This window comes from Alligator mississippiensis, chromosome 12, assembly GCF_030867095.1.
Source record: "Alligator mississippiensis isolate rAllMis1 chromosome 12, rAllMis1, whole genome shotgun sequence".
Classification (NCBI taxonomy): Eukaryota; Metazoa; Chordata; order Crocodylia; family Alligatoridae; genus Alligator; species Alligator mississippiensis.
In genome coordinates this window covers 37,076,664-37,095,777 of record NC_081835.1, presented here as the reverse complement: position 1 = coordinate 37,095,777, position 19,114 = coordinate 37,076,664, and the positions used below count along the sequence as shown (strand labels likewise).

General features: G+C 47.4%; 1 protein-coding gene across 1 annotated transcript in view; it reads left to right on the top strand.

Annotated features, from left to right (window-relative positions):
• IPPK (inositol-pentakisphosphate 2-kinase) overlaps positions 1-19,114 on the top strand; it is a 136,208-nt gene that overhangs the window by 112,163 nt on the left and 4,931 nt on the right. Inside the window, exons 8-12 of the mRNA XM_014595391.3 lie at positions 6,465-6,537; positions 7,577-7,856; positions 9,268-9,418; positions 18,058-18,160; positions 18,659-18,738. Of these exons, the coding sequence (XP_014450877.1) occupies positions 6,465-6,537; positions 7,577-7,856; positions 9,268-9,418; positions 18,058-18,160; positions 18,659-18,738 (687 nt within the window). The remainder of the gene's footprint in view (positions 1-6,464; positions 6,538-7,576; positions 7,857-9,267; positions 9,419-18,057; positions 18,161-18,658; positions 18,739-19,114) is intronic.

Sequence of the window (19,114 nt, the reverse complement as noted above, 5' to 3'; positions counted from 1 at the left end):
AACTGTGAAGAAGTTCTTCCTAATGTCCAGTCTAAATCTGCTCTCTGCTAGCTTGTGGCCATTATTTCTTGTAACCCCCAGGGGCACCTTGCTGAATAAAAACTCACCAATTCCCTTCTGTGCCCCCGTGATGAACTTATAGGCAGCCACAAGGTCGCCTCAATCTTCTCTTGCGGAGGCTGAAAAGGTCCAGTTTCTCTAGTCTCTCCTCGTAGGGCTTGGTCTGCAGGCCCTTAACCATACGAGTGGCCCTTCTCTGGACCCTCTCCAGGTTATCCACATCCCTCTTGAAGTGCGGTGCCCAGAGTTGCACGCAGTACTCCAGCTGCGGTCTGACCAGCGCCCGATAGAGGGGAAGTATCACCTCCTTGGACCTATTCGTCATGCATCTGCTGATGCACGATAAAGTGCCATTGGCTTTTCTGATGGCTTCGTCACACTGCCGACTCATGTTCATCTTGGAGTCCACTAGGACTCCAAGATCCCTTTCCACTTCCGTGCCACCCAGCAGGTCATTTCCTAGGCTGTAGGTGTGCTGGACATTTTTTCCTCCCTAGGTGCAGCACTTTGCATTTCTCCTTGTTGAACTGCATTCTGTTGTTTTCTGCCCACTTGTCCAACCTGTCCAGGACTGCTTGCAGCTGTTCCCTGCCCTCTGGCGTGTCCACTTCTCCCCATAGCTTTGTGTCATCTGCAAACTTGGACAAGGGAGTGAAGTGTACTCTGTCCAAGTCACTGATGAAGACATTGAAGATTATCAGTCCAAGGACCGAGCCCTGCGGGACCCCACTGCCCACACCCTTCCAGGTCGAAACCGACCCATCCACCACGACTCTCTGGGTGCGACCCTCTAGCCAATTCGCCACCCACCGGACTGTGTAGTCATCCAAGTCACAGCCTCTTAACTTGTTCACCAGTATGGGGTGGGATACCGTATTGAAGGCCTTCCTGAAGTCTAAGTATACGACATCCACCCCTCCTCCTGTGTCCAGGCGTTTCGTAACCTGGTCATAAAAAGAGACTAGATTGGTCAGGCACGATCTGCCTGCCACGAACCCATGCTGGTTTCCCCTCAGCATAATTTGTCCTGCTGGGCTCTCACAAATGTGAGCCTTGATAATTTTTTCAAAGATTTTGCCAAGGATGGAGGTGAGACTGACTGGCCTATAGTTGCCCGGGTCCTCCTTCCTCCCCTTCTTGAAGATGGGGACCACATTGGCCCCTTTCCAGTCCTCTGGGACTTGGTCCGTGCACCACGAGCGTTCAGATATTCCCACCAGTGGCTCTGCAAAGACATCGGCCAGTGCCTTCAGCACCCTCGGATGGAGCTCATCCGGGCCTGCCGACTTAAAGGCATCCAGTTCTTCCAAGTGACTCTGCACCATCTCAGGGTCTGCGCATGGTAGTCTGGCGCCTTGCTGCCGCCTCTCTACAACCCCAGTGAGAGACTTGTCGTGCCCCTCGCTTAGGAACACTGAGGCAAAGAACTCGTTGAGGAGTTCAGCCTTGTCCCCCCTGTCCGTCACCAATTGCTTCTGCCTATTTAGTAGGGGTCCTATTCCTCCCTGGGCCTTCCTTTTACTCCCTATATATCTAAAAAACAATTTCTTGTTGTCCTTTACTTGGGATGCCATCCTCAGCTCCATGGTAACTTTGGCCCGTCTAACTGCCTCCCTACAAGCGCAAGCAGAGGAGGTATATTCATTTTTGGTGATCTCTCCCTGTTTCTACTTTTTATGTGCTCCCCTTTTGGCCCTTAGGCTGCCCTGGATTTCTCTGGTCAGCCAAGGAAGCCTCCTGGCCCCTTTCCCTCTTTTTCCTCGTATTGGGATCGTCTCGCTTTGTGCCCGAAGGATCGTTTCCTTAAGGCACAGCCACCCTTCTTGGGCTCCCATCTCTTCAAATCTCCTACTCTGCAGTGCGTCCTTGACTAATCGCCTGAGTTCATTGAAATCAGCTTTCCTAAAGTCTAGCACTTTCACCCTACTAGTTACCTTACCCACTCAACATCTTACAGTGAATTTTATTATTAGGTGATCACTGTCCCCCAGATGGCCACCGATCTGTAGGTCCCTGTAGCAGGAGGGACCGCAGGGTCGCCGTGCTAGCCCTTGCCGCCTCCTCTACTGTGCCAAGCTTCAGATTTGCAACCTCCTATTCTCGCCCGCCACGACTTTGATGATATGTTTTTTTTGTAGGGAGGCTGCCTCTCCTCCACTTGGCCACAGTTCTCCTGCTCCGGGTGTCCGGCGTGTCTAGGCCTTGCAGGCCTTCTCTATATGCCACCCCTCTCACTGGGGCTCTTCCCTCTCTGCGAGGCTGCCCCCTCACTGGGGGGGGGGGGGGGGGGGGGGGGCTCTTCCCTCTCTGCAAGGCTGCCCCTCTCCCTGGGGGCTGTTCCCTCTGCAGTGCTGCCCTCTCACCGGGCTCTTCCCTCTCTGCGAGGTTGCCCTTCTCACCGGGCTCTTCCCTCTGCAGTGCTGCCCTCTCACCGAGCTCTTGCCTCTGCAAGGTTGCCCTTCTCACCGGGCTCTTCCCTCTGCAGTGCTGCCCTTCTCACCGGGCTCTTCTGTGGAGCTGGGGTCTATACCCCCGAACTCCGTGCCCTCACTGGGGCTGGGGTCCTCACTCTATCATGAGTCCCCTATGAGGCCTCCTCCATCCCCTTATAGCCTCGTCCAAACCACCAGTGTTAAACAAACGGGTTTTCTCTCCTACCACGGTGACCAATGCTGCTCTGGCATTCAGGTTCTCTCTCTTCTGGCCAGGAGTTTCCTCATCCTTCCCTGTTGGTAGGGAACTCCTACTATCTTAGATGCCCATCAGCAACTGCCTCTGGTCTCAGCTCCCTTCCTCCTCATACGAGCCAGGTCTTGCCTCTTATAGCCAGCTGACCCCTGGCAGGTGTGAGTCGTTTGCTGGCTCCTGTTGCCTTGGGAACCAGCACCTGAGGAGTCTTCCGTGCTCTCTCAGTAGCAGGCACCTTAGTGTCCTGCTACAGTCCCCTACCATGTCATCCCCCATTGCCAATACCAGATCCAGTATGGCATTCCCCCTAGTGGGACCATGTACCTCCTGTGTCAGGTGGAGGTCCTGTACACAGGTTAGAAACCTGCGTGAGTGGTGGGACTTTGCTGTCTGTGACTCCCAGCAGATGTCTGGGTAGTTTAGGTCCCCCATGACTACCGCCTCTTTAGCTTTTATGGTCTCCGAGAGCTGCCTCAGGAGCCCCGTATCTATTTCTTCCCCTTGATGTGGGGGTCTGTAGCAGACCCCTACCACCAAATCCCTTTCTCCTCGCCCCCCATGTAGCCTAACCCACAATCCTTCTACTTCCTCATCCTTGGATTCCGTCTTGATGAGGGTCGACGTATATTGCTCATTGACATAGAGCGCAACCCCTCCCCCTTTTTTCCCCACCCTGTCCTTTCTGTACAATCTATAACGCTCAATATGTACCGCCCAGTCATGGGATGAATCCCACCAGGTTTCCGTTAGCCCTACTAAGTCATAGGTGTTTAGTGCAAGCAGGAGCTCTAGTTCATCCTGCTTGTTCCCCATGCTCCTAGCATATAGGCACTTGAGCCCTGCGACAGGTGCCTTTGCTGCCTCCCCGCTCCGAGTCCCAAGGGGCCCCTTATTTCTTACCTCCTCGTTTCTTACCTGTGCTGTAGTGCTGGCCGCCCCATGGCTTGCAGGTTCCCAATGTTCTCCTTCTTCAGGCTGGGCTGTCCTTGTGGGTGCCACATGGTTTGGTGGTCCACAGCTTTCCCCGCCCTCATCTTCCCCTCCCCCTGACGAGCCTAGTTTAAAGCCCACCAGAGGAGATCCGCCAACCTAGAAGAAAACACACGCTTACCTTTGGGGGACAGGTGAAGCCCATCCCAGCTGAGCATGTCCCTCGTCGTGATGTGCGGGTCGTTGTCCAGGAAGCCGAAGCCTGCCTCGAGACACCACTGCCGAAGCCGCCAGTTGGTCTCTCTGATGCAGTTCTCATGCCATCTTCCACCTCCGCTCACTGGTAGGATGGAAGAGAAAACCACCTGTGCACCGAACTCCCTCAGCACGCCGCCCAGAGCATTGTAGTCTGCCATCAGGTGATCGGGGGTTCTCCTGGCCGCATCATTAGTGCCCACATGGACTAGGACCATGGGGTAGTAATCGGTGGGCTTGATCCTGGCCTGGATTACTTCCGTCACATCCCGAATCTTTGCTCCGGGCAGGCAGTATACCTGTCGTGTTGAGGGGTCCTGGCGACAGATGGGTCCTTCCGTACCTCTCAGGATGGAGTCGCCTATGACGAGCACTCATCACTTCCTCCTCTGGGTCTGCTTGGATCTCTTGACCTGTTCGGAGCATGTAGAATGTGGTGTTGCTTCCTGCCCAAGGGTGTCCTCCTCCCCTTCCATCTCCTGCAGGGTCGCCAGGGCCTCCTACCTGTTCTCCAGTCGGACTGGAGGAACTGGTACCTGTTCGCTGCAAGCAGCTCCGGTCCTGGATGTGACCGTCTGCCACTCTGCTGTGGAAGGCATTCCCCGGGCTGCTTCTTCCTTAGGTGCCTGGTCCTGCAGGGAAAGGAAATAGCCGTCAATTTCATCCTCCGCCTCCCTGATACCCCTCAGCCTGCTAACCTCCTCCTGGAGCTCCCTCACCTGCGCCTCCAGAGCCCTAAGACGGGCACCTGCCGGACAGGTGTGGGGGCCCCCAATCTCTGCCCCCCCCGGCCCTGCTAGGGATCCCCCGCAGGCCAGGAGGAAGGGGGACATCAGCTCCCCCATGGGCTCAGTCTGGGTGGAGGCCTCAGACCAGCCCCGGGTAGGCTTGGCCCCCTGGGCAGAGGCCCTAGCAGCACTCGTCGACACCATTCTAAGCTGCTGTTTGTAGATCTGTCTGGTGTCTACGCCTTACCTGTACAGGAGTCTCTCTCCTGACCCTTCCTACCTGCCCACTGGTGCGAATGCCTGCGCAAACACCGGCGCGCTCTTACAGAGGGGTGGCTACAGGGAGTTTTGGGGTGGCTATAGCCCATCCTGTAGCCACCCCTCCCAGTTTCACTTCCACCCCCACCCCCATCAGGAGGAGGCCGGTGTAGCCCCCAGCCCTGAGTCCACAGTGGGCAGCCAGCTGCGCACAAATCCGGGGGGCATATGCCTGCCATGCCTCCCCTGGGGGTGCGCTCAGCAGTGGGGAGCCCTCCCCCCCCATGCCTCCCCAGACAAGCCACCCATGGCTCCGTCGTTCTTCTTCGGGGTTACATTCGCTGCCTTGGCTGGGCAGCACCTACCCCTGCCCCACTCCTTCCCTCACTGTGGGGGCCTCAATCTACCCCACCCCACACGCCCCTTCCCTCCCCCTGCCCCTTTCTCCCCACAGATTTACCAGCTGGACACTGCTCTCCAAGCTGCCAGGCTGCATTCCTGTAAATTGGCTATTGGATCTGTATTGGCTAATGTGGCTGGTTAATAATTGATCATTGGTATCGGCCAAGGAAATCTTTGTTGGTGCACCCCTAACCAACATAGATACAGATAGCACAAGCTTCCACGTGATAATGCTTATGTCATTGGATGCTGTGAAAGGGCATACTTTTACAGCATCTGATTAACTCCTGCTCATCAAAGCTCCTGCTCATCAAAGCTTGTGCTACCCTACTTACCTATTTCATTTATTCTATAAGGTGAAAATGTACGCTGCCTTCTGCTTGATTTCACATTAACATGGCTAACTATGTGTCTTTGGCTGCCCCCCAGCCCTTTACTTTAAAATCTGCATGCCCCTGCGCCAAGCCTAGCACATGCCCAGAAGAGGCATTGTGCTAGTAGGACCCAGCTTGCCCAACATCTGTATAGATTGGACACTTCAGTAGGCCTTTTTTGGTGCTTTTATCTAATAGCTGATTGAATTTGGGGGGGGGGCCCGTGGGGGTGTGTGGGGGTGCACAGGGCCAGAGGCAGGAGGTGGGGGAGATGTGGGAGGGTGGGGAGGGCTCAAGGGGCCGGAGGTGGAGCGGCAGCACCGTGGGGCACTGGGTGGCGGTGCTCTGCCCCTGCCCACCACCCTGTCATTCATGATGTGCAATTTGCTAGTCACTCTAATACTACCACAATCTGACTGACTAGCTGTCTTTGGTACTGATAGTTTTGTGATCTTAACAAAATATTTGCTGTTCCTGACACTTATGAATTAAAATTTCAAATGATTCGGCATTAGTTCTGCAATTACTGCACATAGCTTTAGATGTCAAAACATGAGACTTAGGAAGAGCTTAGCTATATACACCTGTTTGCTCTGTCATGATATTCCTTCTGTCTTTGCACTGACTTTAGGTTAAACAGCAACGTGTGTAATGAATGTGGTCAGTATCAATGACCATCATACACAGTATGCCTTTGAGTTCTAGGATTATTGTAAAGGTAAAGTAAGTAGACTACTTGTTCAAACATTGCAAATGTGTTTTTCTTTAGAAGTAAACAGAGAATGCACTTTGCCTTGAAAAGCTTATTACAGGAAGCACAGAACAACTTAAAAATATTTAAGGTAAGAGTGACTGAAGTAAAAGTTGTTTATTTTTATATTGTCTTGTAAAATATTGGGTCTAACTGAACATCCAAAGAATCAAAACCTTACTTTGATATCCAGCTGAGGGTCTCCCTGTTCCCCAGTTAAAATATAAAGACAGAATTATATTTGAAGTTATGGCAGGTAAATTAAGTAGTTGCCTTACAGGCTTTTGCAGTGAGATAAAATTGAAAGAACTGAATAGCAGTATCTGCAAAGAATAACTTTTCCCCATCAATACAAAAGACTCCTTTTCAAAATGTACTCTTGAGTGCTCTTTGGAAAGGAGAGTCCTGCATGTTGTTGCAAATTTGTCTGAAAAATTGTGTCTACCTAATACCTAAATAAGATTCTTAAGAGTCAGTAAAAAGTTACTTCACTACATACCATGGATGCAATATAATATGCGGCAGTAATTGCTGTGATAAATAATGTAACATATTAGTTCCTTATGTTCATTTTAGAAAACAAAGCTCTCTTAAAGTTGTGTCCAACATAAAGCATCCCTTCTCTTCAATTTAAGAATATCCTATGTGAATGTCTGTCTCTGAAGAATTTTTTTAGTGAGATGGACTTGCAGATCTGTTCTGTCACTCTTTGACTTCATGATACTACTTAAAAGCTCCTTAGAGAAATCTGAAGCTTAACTATATGCCATTAGCAAGTTATTTTTTATAAGGGGATGTTAAAATACTAATTTATCTTTTCTTTTACATTAAGCCCCTTTCTGTATATTGTTCAGCAGCTGCACCTCAACTAGTAACCAAGACCCTACTGTACAACTTCTCCAGTGTACAGTATTACATTTGTCTGTCCATTTGGTACAGTTGTTCCCAATCTTTTATTCTTTTAAAGAAAATGTGCACTTCAAATTAGCATCTTTGCTATGCAGTCAGATCTGTGCTAATCGAAGCAGGGCACTAAACTATTTTAAAATTTATGCTTAATCTCTGCAGTACTAGTTTATAACTGTAATTGGACTTCCTGAATTGCATAAATGTTTCTTTCCCAATTACAGAATGGTGAACTAATTTATGGCTGTAAAGATGATCAGGACTGTCTGTCTGACTGGAATGAACTTGCTCGTCACTTAAAACCTCTCTTTTTTCCTTCAAATGGATTGGTCAGTGGACCACATTGTACAAGGACAATTATTAAAGAGTTAATTCACGTAATTACAATGACTCTATTAAGTAATACTGATGCCTGCAGAGCAGGTGATATGAAGACAGTTCCTATTTCACAAGGAAGGAGTTACTGTGAAGCAAGTACTTTCAGTAAGGAGCTGGTAAGAAATGGTAAGAAATTCTCATATAATTTCAGTAATAATATAGTATAATCCAAGAATATAATGTGCTAAATTGAGCAACTGCCATTTTATAGGTTGGCTATTACCAGAGTGAGCTAAAAGACAATATGGGTTAAAAAAAAAAACCGCAGAAAAAAATCTCCTGTTCACTTTCCCTTTCAAAATGCACTCACTGCCACCGAGACACAGGATACTGGGCAAGATAGACCTATGGTCTGACCCAGTAAATGGCAGTTCTTATGTTCTTTCCTTTTTAAAAAAAAACAGAAACCAAAAAGGTCTGCTTAGTGGCTTCTTTAAAATTAACTCATTTTGACTTATGTTAAATTTGACTTAATAAAGCTTTATTAGTACTCCTTTCATTGGATGAAATGCCATTCATTCATTTAAACGTTAGAAGTTGCAGTGGACAAAAATTAAAATACATGTCACATCTGATCTCCATGTTATATTGTTAAAAAATCACTGGAGTGTATGTATGAAATGGAGTGTAGTTGTGTTTTTAGTTTAAGTTGCATGAAGGCACCTGAGGAGGTACTCGTACGGAAAATTGGCACGTATGTATGAGTAATGGAAATGAAGATTGAGGGCTGGAGGAACGAAGCCTCTTGACTCTTTGCTACTTAGGTTTGCAAAGGTTAAATTGTTTATGCTGTTTCTGTGAGTGTTGTGCTATAGAAATTGAATAAGTGCCAAACATGTGACTACAGTTCAGTTTGTGAGCAATAGTTGGCCCTGGAGAGATGCTCAGTTCCTTTCTCTGCCATTTATTTCAAATGCTGTGTTTTCAACCATAACAGTGGTCTGAAATCAAATTGCTAACTTTTTTATTTTCTCCTTTCCCCTTCCTCCAAAAAGTACTGCATAACTTGGAATATAAAGTCTTCTATAACTTCCAAAGTGCTAAACTTAGTGTGACATAAAATATTTTATATTATGATCCTGGTTTATCTGGGGTAGACTTTTTAAAAGGCACAAAGCAGACGTAGGTGTTGAACTCTGACCTTGTGCTTTTGAAACTTCCCCAAGTAGAGTGTGGCTGAGGGAGACTTCCTCTTCCCCCCCGCCTCCCCCCCCCAACTTTATTTATTAATTTTTTTGCATTTAAACAATTTGTCATTTAAGAGAAATAACAGAGAAGTAGAACAGGAGTCCCTCCTGTAAGCTGTATCACACAACATTACATAGAATTTACACTTCTCTTCAAGATGTGAATCTTGAGCTTTGAGTCTTATATTTGAACTGCTCAGCTCCTGTTTTTCATAAGTTTTAAGGCAGCCTGTAGCTTTTTCATTGAAGTGATCAATCTGGGAAAAATGTTAATCCATTTTATAAAGTAGTGGTACACTTTTTAAAAGCATCATATTTGAAATTGTTTTTCCTCCCTGTTTCTCTTCTAGGTAAACATAAAATGGAGGGCTCTGGCTTACCAAGGGGCTGTCTGCTTTATAAAACTCTTCAGGCTCAGATGCTTGATATGTTAGATATTGAAGGACTTTATCCCTTATACAGTAGAGTTGAACAGTACTTAGAGGAGTTTCCTGAAGAGAGGTAAGATTCCATACTGACTCTTGCATTCAGCTTAGGTTGCCAAGATGTGAAAATATGGGACAAAATGGGTCTCTAGAGAGAATCTGTTTGAATTGCTATTCCTGAGTCCTCTAGAAATCTGTCCTGTCCTTCACACTCAGTGCTACAATGTATGGATCATAATTTTCTAACACGATACTTCATGTGACACAGATAAAACTGGATAGTGCAGAAGCTTGAAGCAATTGTTTGCTTGATATGAATCTCTTCCAGTCCAGACTGCTTCTGGGGAGACCTTTTTTGGAACCTTAAAGGGTTTCCAGAGGAAAATATTCACTGAAGGTAATCAGAACATATTACTCACTAGTGCTTCTTTTAGAAAACTCTGTGTGAAGGACGACAGTTCTCTGGGACATGAACCTAGTTTGCATTTGTGCCCTTTTAGTTTACTCCTTTATGTACCTGAAATGTCTTATTTTGATGGAAAATCATGATAAAACATGCTTTTTCAGCCAGTGTTTAATTGGAATTGGGAACTTGTTTCATATATGTGGGTACAAGGAATTTGGCAAGATTCAGAGGAGACATGGGCATTTAGGCCATATGTAAATGGGGACATTTAAGCTGAACTGGTGTAATGTGTAAGCTCAGTGTAAAGTATATCAGACTGCATTTGATGATCTCAACAATAAAGTAGCTTTAGTTCGGGGGGGCGAAAAATGGCTGATCTGGACAGTGGCTGGGCTCCATTTCCCATCAGTCCCTGCCTGCATCACTACGCAATGTCTCTGTGGAGACCTCAGGAGTGGTGGGGCTGTGACAGTGCAGGGTCTCCATGGAGGTGGGCCCGAGCGGCTTGCTGACACAGCGTGTGGCTGGGTGGGGAGCTGCTCTGGGGTTGGGATCTTGTGGCTTTTGCTATGGGTAGGAGCTGGGGCAAAGCTGTGATACACTGCCTGCGTGCCCCTGTGGCAGCAGGTCACCCTGCTGTTCTTGGCATCTTCATGGAGCCCTGCCAGAGCAATGCTGGCAGGGGCTGCTGGGAAATTGAGTTCACTGCAGGTCTGATCAGGCCCATAGGCTGGTCTTTGCCCCACCCCTGCTTTAATTCATTCTAGTTTAGTTTAGCCTTGCATTGCTTTAAGATTGTTGTAAAGTGGAATAAACTGTCAATAATCTTACATCTACCTTTTGAAGCTTCTGCCACTAAACACTGTCAGATCTGAAGTAGACCCATGAGTTTGATCTAGTAATGGTAATGTCTATGTTAATTTCATTCTGGTAGAATTCTCTAGATCAGAGAACTATATCTGCAATGGTAAACCTCTCTAATTATTTAGTGAAGAATTACTGACACTAAAGTGTCTAATTTTCTAGATGAGGTTCTAACCCTTTTTTGTCACCAGTAAAATCTGTTCTTAACCTCAGAATATGATATAGAAAAACCTTATTTCACTACAACTTTAGAAAAAGGTTTGAGCAGCTGCCAAAGTAGATGTATAATTTATTTACGTTTGTCAAGGCCCATCCTAAGTGCTGTCCAACTTCTAAATGGCTGGGGGGCACAAGCCACATGAGCCCCAATAGTGCAAGCCATGGCTCTCAACCAAACAGCCCCCTTAGCCATTAGCCATGTGTATGAGAAGCTTTAGGGAGTGAGCTGCCAGTGGGTCACGCAGCCTCTGAGCTGCGGGGGACCCTGTCTACGGTGCTCCTGTCTATGGTAGCGGCACCTCCTGGGCAGGACCCACCCACTGGCACCCCACCTGGGCAGTCCTGTGAGGAGCTGCCACTGTGGAGGGAAGCACTGCCCTCCCTTCCCAGCTCACCCCCCAGCCGTGGGAGAGGCAGGAAGACAGGCAGGCCCCCAGGGGGGTGGGGCAGGGAGGGAAGGGAAGGAAGGATCAGGCCCCTCAACGTTCCCCCCACCACCTTTGGCAGAGCCTGCCCACTCTGCAGCAGGTCGCCCCAGTGCTTCATTTTAGCTCTGACTTGCCTGCATATATGTTTGAAATGCCCCAGGATCTATGATAATAACATGCTTATTCTGTCTGTCTGGAGCACTCTGATTGGTTGTTTCAGCAAGCTTTGTGATTGGCTGTCGAAACTGCCAATCAGAGTGCTCTGGACAGACAGAATAAGTCGTCCTTCTTCTTCTTCTTCTTATTATTATTATTAGATTATCAAACTGCTGCCAGAAGCAGCATGGGCTTAGTTCTGGGAACCAACTGTAAAGTTGGTTGAATGCAGCCCGTAATGAGCATGCCCACAGAGCACCAAGCACAAAAACAGGGTCCACACTTCTTGCTGGAGGGAGCCTACTATAAAATACCTGCTGTATTGCATTCCCCTCAGTGTGTACTCTTCTTTTTTTTTCAAGTCATGGTAAAGCACTACATCACCTGCATTTCAACTTCTTCTTCATTCCCACAGTAGTTCCAGTTGCAAGTTGGGGGGTGCTAATTAGCACACATCCTTTGTGGGGGGTGTTTGAAGTACACGCACATGCTAAGGATGGCTGAGCTGTGGGGTTATCATAGCTTGAAACACTTGCTGGGGTCCATCCCTACGAACCACATAAGTCAGAAACCTTTTGGCCTTGACATTCTGTGTAGCTTTCACTTTGTATAAACATACATGGAAGTAATTTTTTTAAGTGCTTATGCTAAAACTTTAGAGCAGTTTATGAAAAACTAAAACTGAAATATTGATTATGCAATAGGTTTTTCCTGTTAACAGTCTGTTAATGCCTGCATGGCTTCCTGTACAACTGAATCTATACATAATCAATTTGCATATATGCAAATTACTGTGAGTAGTTAACCTGTTTATTTCAGACTTGTTATTTTTTGGCCCCCTGTTTTGAATTAGCAAGGTTTCCCTGTAATCAGAATAGATCAGGTTTATATAGCTTAAATGTACAAGTGATCAACTTGAGAAAAGAAAGCAATATTCTAGGCAAATTCATGTCAAATTCATATGGGCTCGTGGGCTGGATGAGTGATACTTGGACAGTCCATAGGCTGGATTGGCCCATGGATCCTCCTGTTTTCCACAAACCAAGCTAGTTCCAGTGTAGGCAGTTCTCATGCTGGGACCTGTGGTGCTGCCCCAGCTGGTCTGGGATCCACAACTCTCCTCAGAGAAGCCACAAGTGTATGGATGTCCAGACCTTTTCTCCCAAAGTAAAAATGGGCGCTCCAGGAGAAAAATAACCTAGAAAGAACCAGGATGAAATTACTCCCAGGAAAGTTTCTCTTGGAAGAGTGAATGTCTGTACATACTGTGGTGGCTTCTCTCAGAAGGGAACATAGTCCTGCAGCATTCTCCCCCTCCCTTCCTTCCTCTCAGGAGATGGTGCGTTGCTCCCTGTACTCTGCTTCTCTGGCAGGGAGCAGAATGTGCCCATTCACAATCCCCATGCTGTCTGCAGGGAAACACAGGCTGATCATGGGCAGTCTAGATCGGTTGATTAGGGCTGCCCTGTGCACTACTGTCATTTGTTGCCAGGCAGATTAAGGGAGCCTGCAGAGCATGCTGAAATCTATGAGAGCGCCCTGTGCATACCTGAATAGTGTCAGCACTGCAAGTTCACTCTTCAGGGCCTCACCATTTGAGTGTCTGTATTGTGGCTCTGGGTAAGCTTTCCTACCAGAAGAACAAACCTATGAGAATTCTCCTAGATTATATGTGTATGCAGCCTTTGACATCTCTGGTGCACATAGTGGCAGTGTACACACATTTGAATAACCTGGAGACAGCCACATGTACAGGCATTCAACTGCTGAGGCCCTGAAGAGCAAAGAGCTTGCAGTACTGACACTATCCTTGTACAAACATTCAGTTTCTACTGGGAGAGTCATTCAACTTCCAGGAGAAATCATGAGTGTATAGATGTTCAGGCTTTTTCTCCTAGAGTAAAAATGACCTCTTCAGAAGAAAAATAACTTGGGAATAACCAGGGTTAAATCACTCCCTGGAGAGTTTCTTCTGGGATACCAAATGTCTGTACATGCTGATGTGCAGACTGGAGGGGTGGAGAGGGGGAGGGGGAGGGCTGTGCGCACACACAATGCCTGGTGACAAATGGAAGTGTAAAGCGCATCCCTGATTGGTTGACCCACACTGCCCATGGTCAGCCTGTTTCCCTACAACACAATATAGAGATTGAAGGGTGTGTGTTCTGTGCTGTGTTGGAACAGCATTGTCCAGAGAGCAGCACACTGTCTCCCTGGGGAGGAGATGAGGATATTGGAGGACTACAGTCTTTTCTGAGAGAAGCCATGCCATGTACAGACATGCTCTGTCCTAACAGAAATTCTCCTGGGAGTGATTTAAACCTTATTGTTCCCAGATTGTTTTTCTCCTGGAGTGCCCATTTTCATAGATTTCATAGATAATAGGGCTGGAAGGGACCTTGGAAGATCGAGTTCAGCCCCCTGCTCCAGGGGCTGGAAGTCAGCTAGGGTCAAAGGATCCCAGCAAGATAAACATCCAAATGTTTCTTAAGAGTCTAGAGTTAGGTGCCAGCACCACCTCTGTAGGGAGTCTATTCCAGGCCTTGGGGGCTCAGACAGTAAAGATGTCCAGCTTAAAACGGTCTTGGAGGAGTTCGTGACTATTTGACCTTGTCATCCACTGGGGCACTCTGGTGAACAGGTGTTTCCCCAGATCCTGATGTACACCCCTTATATACTTATAGGCAGCCACCAGGTCACCCCTGAGCCCATGGCTCTCGGCCTCTCATCATAAGGCCATGCTTTTGTCCTCTGATGATGTGTGTGGCTGTCCTCTGGACTCTCTCAAGCTTTTCCTTTTTGAATTGTGGAGCCCAGAATTGGATGCAGTTCTCCAGCTGCGGCCTCACCAAGGCCGAGTGCAGCGGGAGGGTGAGATCCTGAGATTTACTTGAGAAACATCTATGGATGCAAGCCAGAGTTTTGTTCGTTTTACTTGCTGTGACATCGCATTGGTGGCTCTTGTTCATTTTGTGGTCGATCATGACCCTCAACTCTCTTTCAGCCACGGTGCTAGCGAGCGTAGCACTGCTAAGCCTGTAAGTGTGGTGCGGGTTTTTTTTCGCCTCAAGGTGGGGCATACCTTGCATTTTTCCATATTAAATGTCATCAGGTTTTTATCCACCCACTTCCTAAGCGTGTCAAGGTCAGCCTGGATCACCAACCTATCCTCAGTGTGGACGCTTTGCCCCAAAGTTTGGTGTCATCGGTTGCTGTTGCCTTTTTTTAAACAAGCAGATACTTTAGTATCTGCAATAATGATTTGCATGATAGTATTGTAACCAAATATATTTTTAACCTGAAATTAAATGAAACAAGAGAACTGTGTGTAAAATTACTTATATTGTGAGTTTTTAATATTAAACTGTTCAGTGTATAGTTGTGTTAATGTGAGAATGTGATATTAGCGTTGTTGCTACCACTGAAATATATGAAGTCTTTGAGATAGAGGTGGGGTTTAAACCATTCTAATAGGACTTTCTTTTTAAGGGAAATGTGTGTGAAATACTGAGTTAGTGCAGTGAGGAGTAATCAGGGTCAAGAATTCAGAGGCAGCTGACTTCTCTCCACAGCTCTTGCATAGCTTGTACTGAGTAACTGGAAAACCTCTTACAGCAGGGGAATCTAACTAAGGAGTGGGCAAAATATGGCCCACGGGCTGGATCTGACTCACTAAGGGACTCTATCTGGCCTGTCGTGTGTCCCTCGGCCCAGCCTTGCCCAGCCTAGCCCAGGTGTGGGGAGCAGCTGAAGCTATGTGTAGCCAGTCCTGCTGCTCCTGGGCACGCAGTGGTGCAGGGGCAGTGCAGCGCCTGGACTCTGCTTCCCAGTAGACTGCATGGTGGCTGCTGCTGCTAGTGTCTCTGCCACTGCTGATGGGGCACCCCAGTCTGTCCTCCCCACCTCTACCACCGGGGACAGAGCAGATGGGATGGGGCTGCAGTTGAGCAGGATTGGGCGTTTGGGATTGAGCAGCTTTCAGGATTGGGATGAGTGGATGGGGGCTGGGATTGTGGGGTAGTAACAATGCAGGGCTGGGACCTGGGGCAGAGCCGCAATTGTGCCATGTGGAAAGCAGATTATGGCTCTACCCTGGCCCCCACCAAGCTGTTTGGCTCCCAGATGCTGCTCCCTTTCTGCTTGCAGCCCCATCCCATCCGCCTGGTTGAGCCTGCCCTTGGGGATCCTGGCTGTTCTCTGGAGACCCTGACCATCTGCTCAGACTGGTGCCCCAGTGGTGGATGCAGGGCGGACAGGCCTGGGCCAGATAGGATCAATTACCCCTCCCCACCTTCATGCCATACCATGCCAGACCAAGTTAGCATCCCTTCCCCCACTGCAGTCCTCAACAGCTCATCCAAATTTCTAAAGTGGCCCTCCAGTCAAAATAATTGTCCACCTCTGGTCCAACTCTTCTGGTCCTCTGTGCCAGATGAGTGGTGTGGCACTGGTCCACAGGCCAGATGGCTGTATTGGGCCCACCGTACTGGATCTAATACATAATGCCCATTCTGGTTGGCCCAGGACCTGGCAGGAAGAGGTTTGGCATCCCAGGTGCTTGGCTACTACTACAAGAAGCCACGGTACTGGGCTTCTTCCCTTAGTGCTGCTGAGGCACCAGCACAGAGCTCCCCTGGGGGCTTGGCAGTCAAGCCAGCGAGAGCTATGGCCCTGGAGCCCCAGCAGCCCCTTAGTGGCAGCCGAGCACTCAGGAAGAGATGCAGCACTGTGGATTCTTCCTGCAGTGGCAGCGAAGCACCCAGGCAACAGCTGTGGCAATGAAGTCTCAGCAGCACTGCAGAAAGAAGCCCAGCATCGTGGTTGCTTGGCTGCTGCCACAGGAACACACCACAGTGCTGCTGCTGCTTCAGCACTGCAAGTGTTGCCCAAGCACTTGGCTGCCACTACAGGAAGCTCCCTGATGAAGGCTGGGGGCTGGATGACCCAGCTCTGTGGGCCCTGTTTGACATCCTTGTCTTACAGTATAGGCTGCCTTTTGAAAAAAATACTTACTGGAGCATGTGTTTTTTTACATGGCAGTCAGAGCAGGGTCCAGTGGATCAGCTGTAATGAAAGACTGTCCTGAAGAAGCCTCTTTTATTTGTGATGCTTCTTACATTCCCAAGAATGTCACTTCCCTGGGCAGTACAGGCACTAACCACAAGAGTGCAGTACAGGTTCACTTGCAAAATGCACTGTTTACTTTTTGAGTAGTAGTGTGAAGTCCTGCTTATAAACAATTGGCAATATACCCATGCTTTTTAAAGGTTTTTTTTAAAGGCAGGCCATAGAAAGTTAATCTTGCATATTTGGGTGGGAGTTTGAGCAATTGATTTATATTTGTGCCTCTCATGTAGCATTTCCCTGTGCTCTATATTACCACTAAATCAGAGGTGCTCAACATTTTTGGAGTCAGGGCACCCTCCACAACTTTTTGAATGTGGCAGCACCCCTGGCTGAGAAACACTGAACCACTGCGAGTGTGTTCTCTGTGTTTCCTATGGAAAGTACTTTAGAAGAAGCATAGAAGGGGCAGGAGAAACCTTCCTGTCGGAAGGACCTGATTGACCAATGCATATGTTTTAATCACTCAGCCTTAAACCAGTATTATTCTCTCTCCTGCCTTGCAGCACTTCAAGACACTTCTCTCTGACTAGCCTTCTGATTTTGAAGACTTAATAGTAGCCACTGTGCAGTCTATCTGGAGACTGCAAGTGACTTTGACCACATTTAAAAAGAAAAAGTTCTCACTGCCTCTGGGATACCATCTCTCTCACTGTACCTCTTTAAACATTGAGCTAATTGCATCTGTTTGTGGGGTTAAGGCAAAATTATATTAATGCTCTGAGATTTGATTTCTATATGAATCTCCTTCATTTACACTGCATATGCTACTTCAGACTGCAGTGTGCTGCTTTAGCTTACCTCAGTGGCTCTAAGCTGGGGTGCTGCTGTTGCCACCACAACTAGGTAAAAGCATCCTGTAGCATAGGAACTCTCCTGCCTCATTTGGGCTTTCTGAGGGCTCCAAAGCAGGCAGGATTACTGGCTGGTGCTGCAGTTCCCAATCTGACTCTGAATGCACCTCCCATAAACAGAGGCATACAGGAAAGGAGGTTGTTTGCAGGGAGCATGGGGTGGGAGATGAGCCGGAAGGGGCTGTAGGGCAAGCCAGTTCTCCTGCCTACTTTAGGCTTATCAGAAAGTGCATGTCAGCCCCTTGAGGTACTTCTACCTGGGCCCAATGGTAGTACCTGTGCAGTGGTACCCCTGAGGGGGTGCTTGTGGATTCCCAGTTGAGAACCACTACACTAAACTAGAAATTTAGCTCCCAGCTTCTCCCGTGTTAGCCAACTTGTATGCATGTAGTTTGAAATGTAGTTAAGGCATTTGTTGTAACAAGCTTTTCAACGAAATAACAATGCCAATAACCATAACAATAATCATCATCACCTTTCTGAGAGGCACTGCAAATTGTTGGAAGATCTGAAACTTCCCTATCTTTACAACACTGCATTTTTTCCATAATAATGCTAGAGATAGACTTTAAGCCAAAAACAGGTGTTTTGGCCAGTAGAGCCTGGAACTCTTTCTCAAACACTTTTCTTTCTTTTTTTTTTTGTGTATGCATGTATTTATCAGAAATACATTGCAGATAGGTGGACCTTACAATGAAGCATTTTATGAGAAGCTGCTAGATCTTTCAACTGAAGATGATGGAACAGTAGCATTTGCATTGACAAAGGTATCTTTCTTCAGTATGGGTATTGAAGCTTTACTGTAACAATCAAGAGAAAATACAGCTGCCTGAGCCATTACAGTTTCCATGGAAGCCAGTGGACTTGCCTGTGCTCACCTTTGGAAATCTGTTTGGACCTTTTGCTACGTAAAAGGCTAAATTCCTTCCTCCTCTCTCAATCAGATCATCTGTGTAAATGAACAGCTGCTTACTGCCTGTTTTGTTGTAACAGCAAACTCTGAAAATGCTGTTTCTTCAAACATGTTTTCATGAAAGTCTGAACCACTAGCCACGTGTACCATGTAACGCATGTTGAAGTGAAAGTGGCTCAGATTTCATGATCTAAAGGACATCTATTGTCTTCAGCTCCTAAAGCAAGTATTACTTCAATTTTATTGTGCATGCTTAAAAGGTGACTGTTGGCTTTGTATCTGCAACACAGTCCAGAAATGCAAATATTCTTATATTATGGAGATAACTTAATCAATCTTTGTTTGTGTGTAGGTTCAACAGTACAGAATAGCAATGACAGCTAAGGACTGTTCCATCATGATTGCCCTTTCACCTTGTCTCCAGGATGAATGGTAATGGAGTTTCTGGAGTTTAAATTATGTTATTTCATACATGTTATGTTATTTTGTACTCCAAAGTACAGTTCACACAGTTTGAGTCTAAGCTTCAAAAAAAAGTGTTGCAGTAGAAAGACTAAGCAGGAAGTTAAAAAAAAACAAAAATGAAAAACAACATTCAGGGCAGGAGGCTCTAAACCAGTGGTGCTCAGGGTAAACCTCTACCCCCTTTTTTTTTGTGTGTGTGTGGCAGCAACCCTGGTTGAGAACCACTGTTGGTGCTGCCTCAGCGCATTACATCTGGGTGCTGCTGCTTCCAGATAAAATTGTCCCATGCTTGCTGCACTGCAAGCCTTGGAAGGGCTGTGACACATGGGTAGTAGTGCCTTGA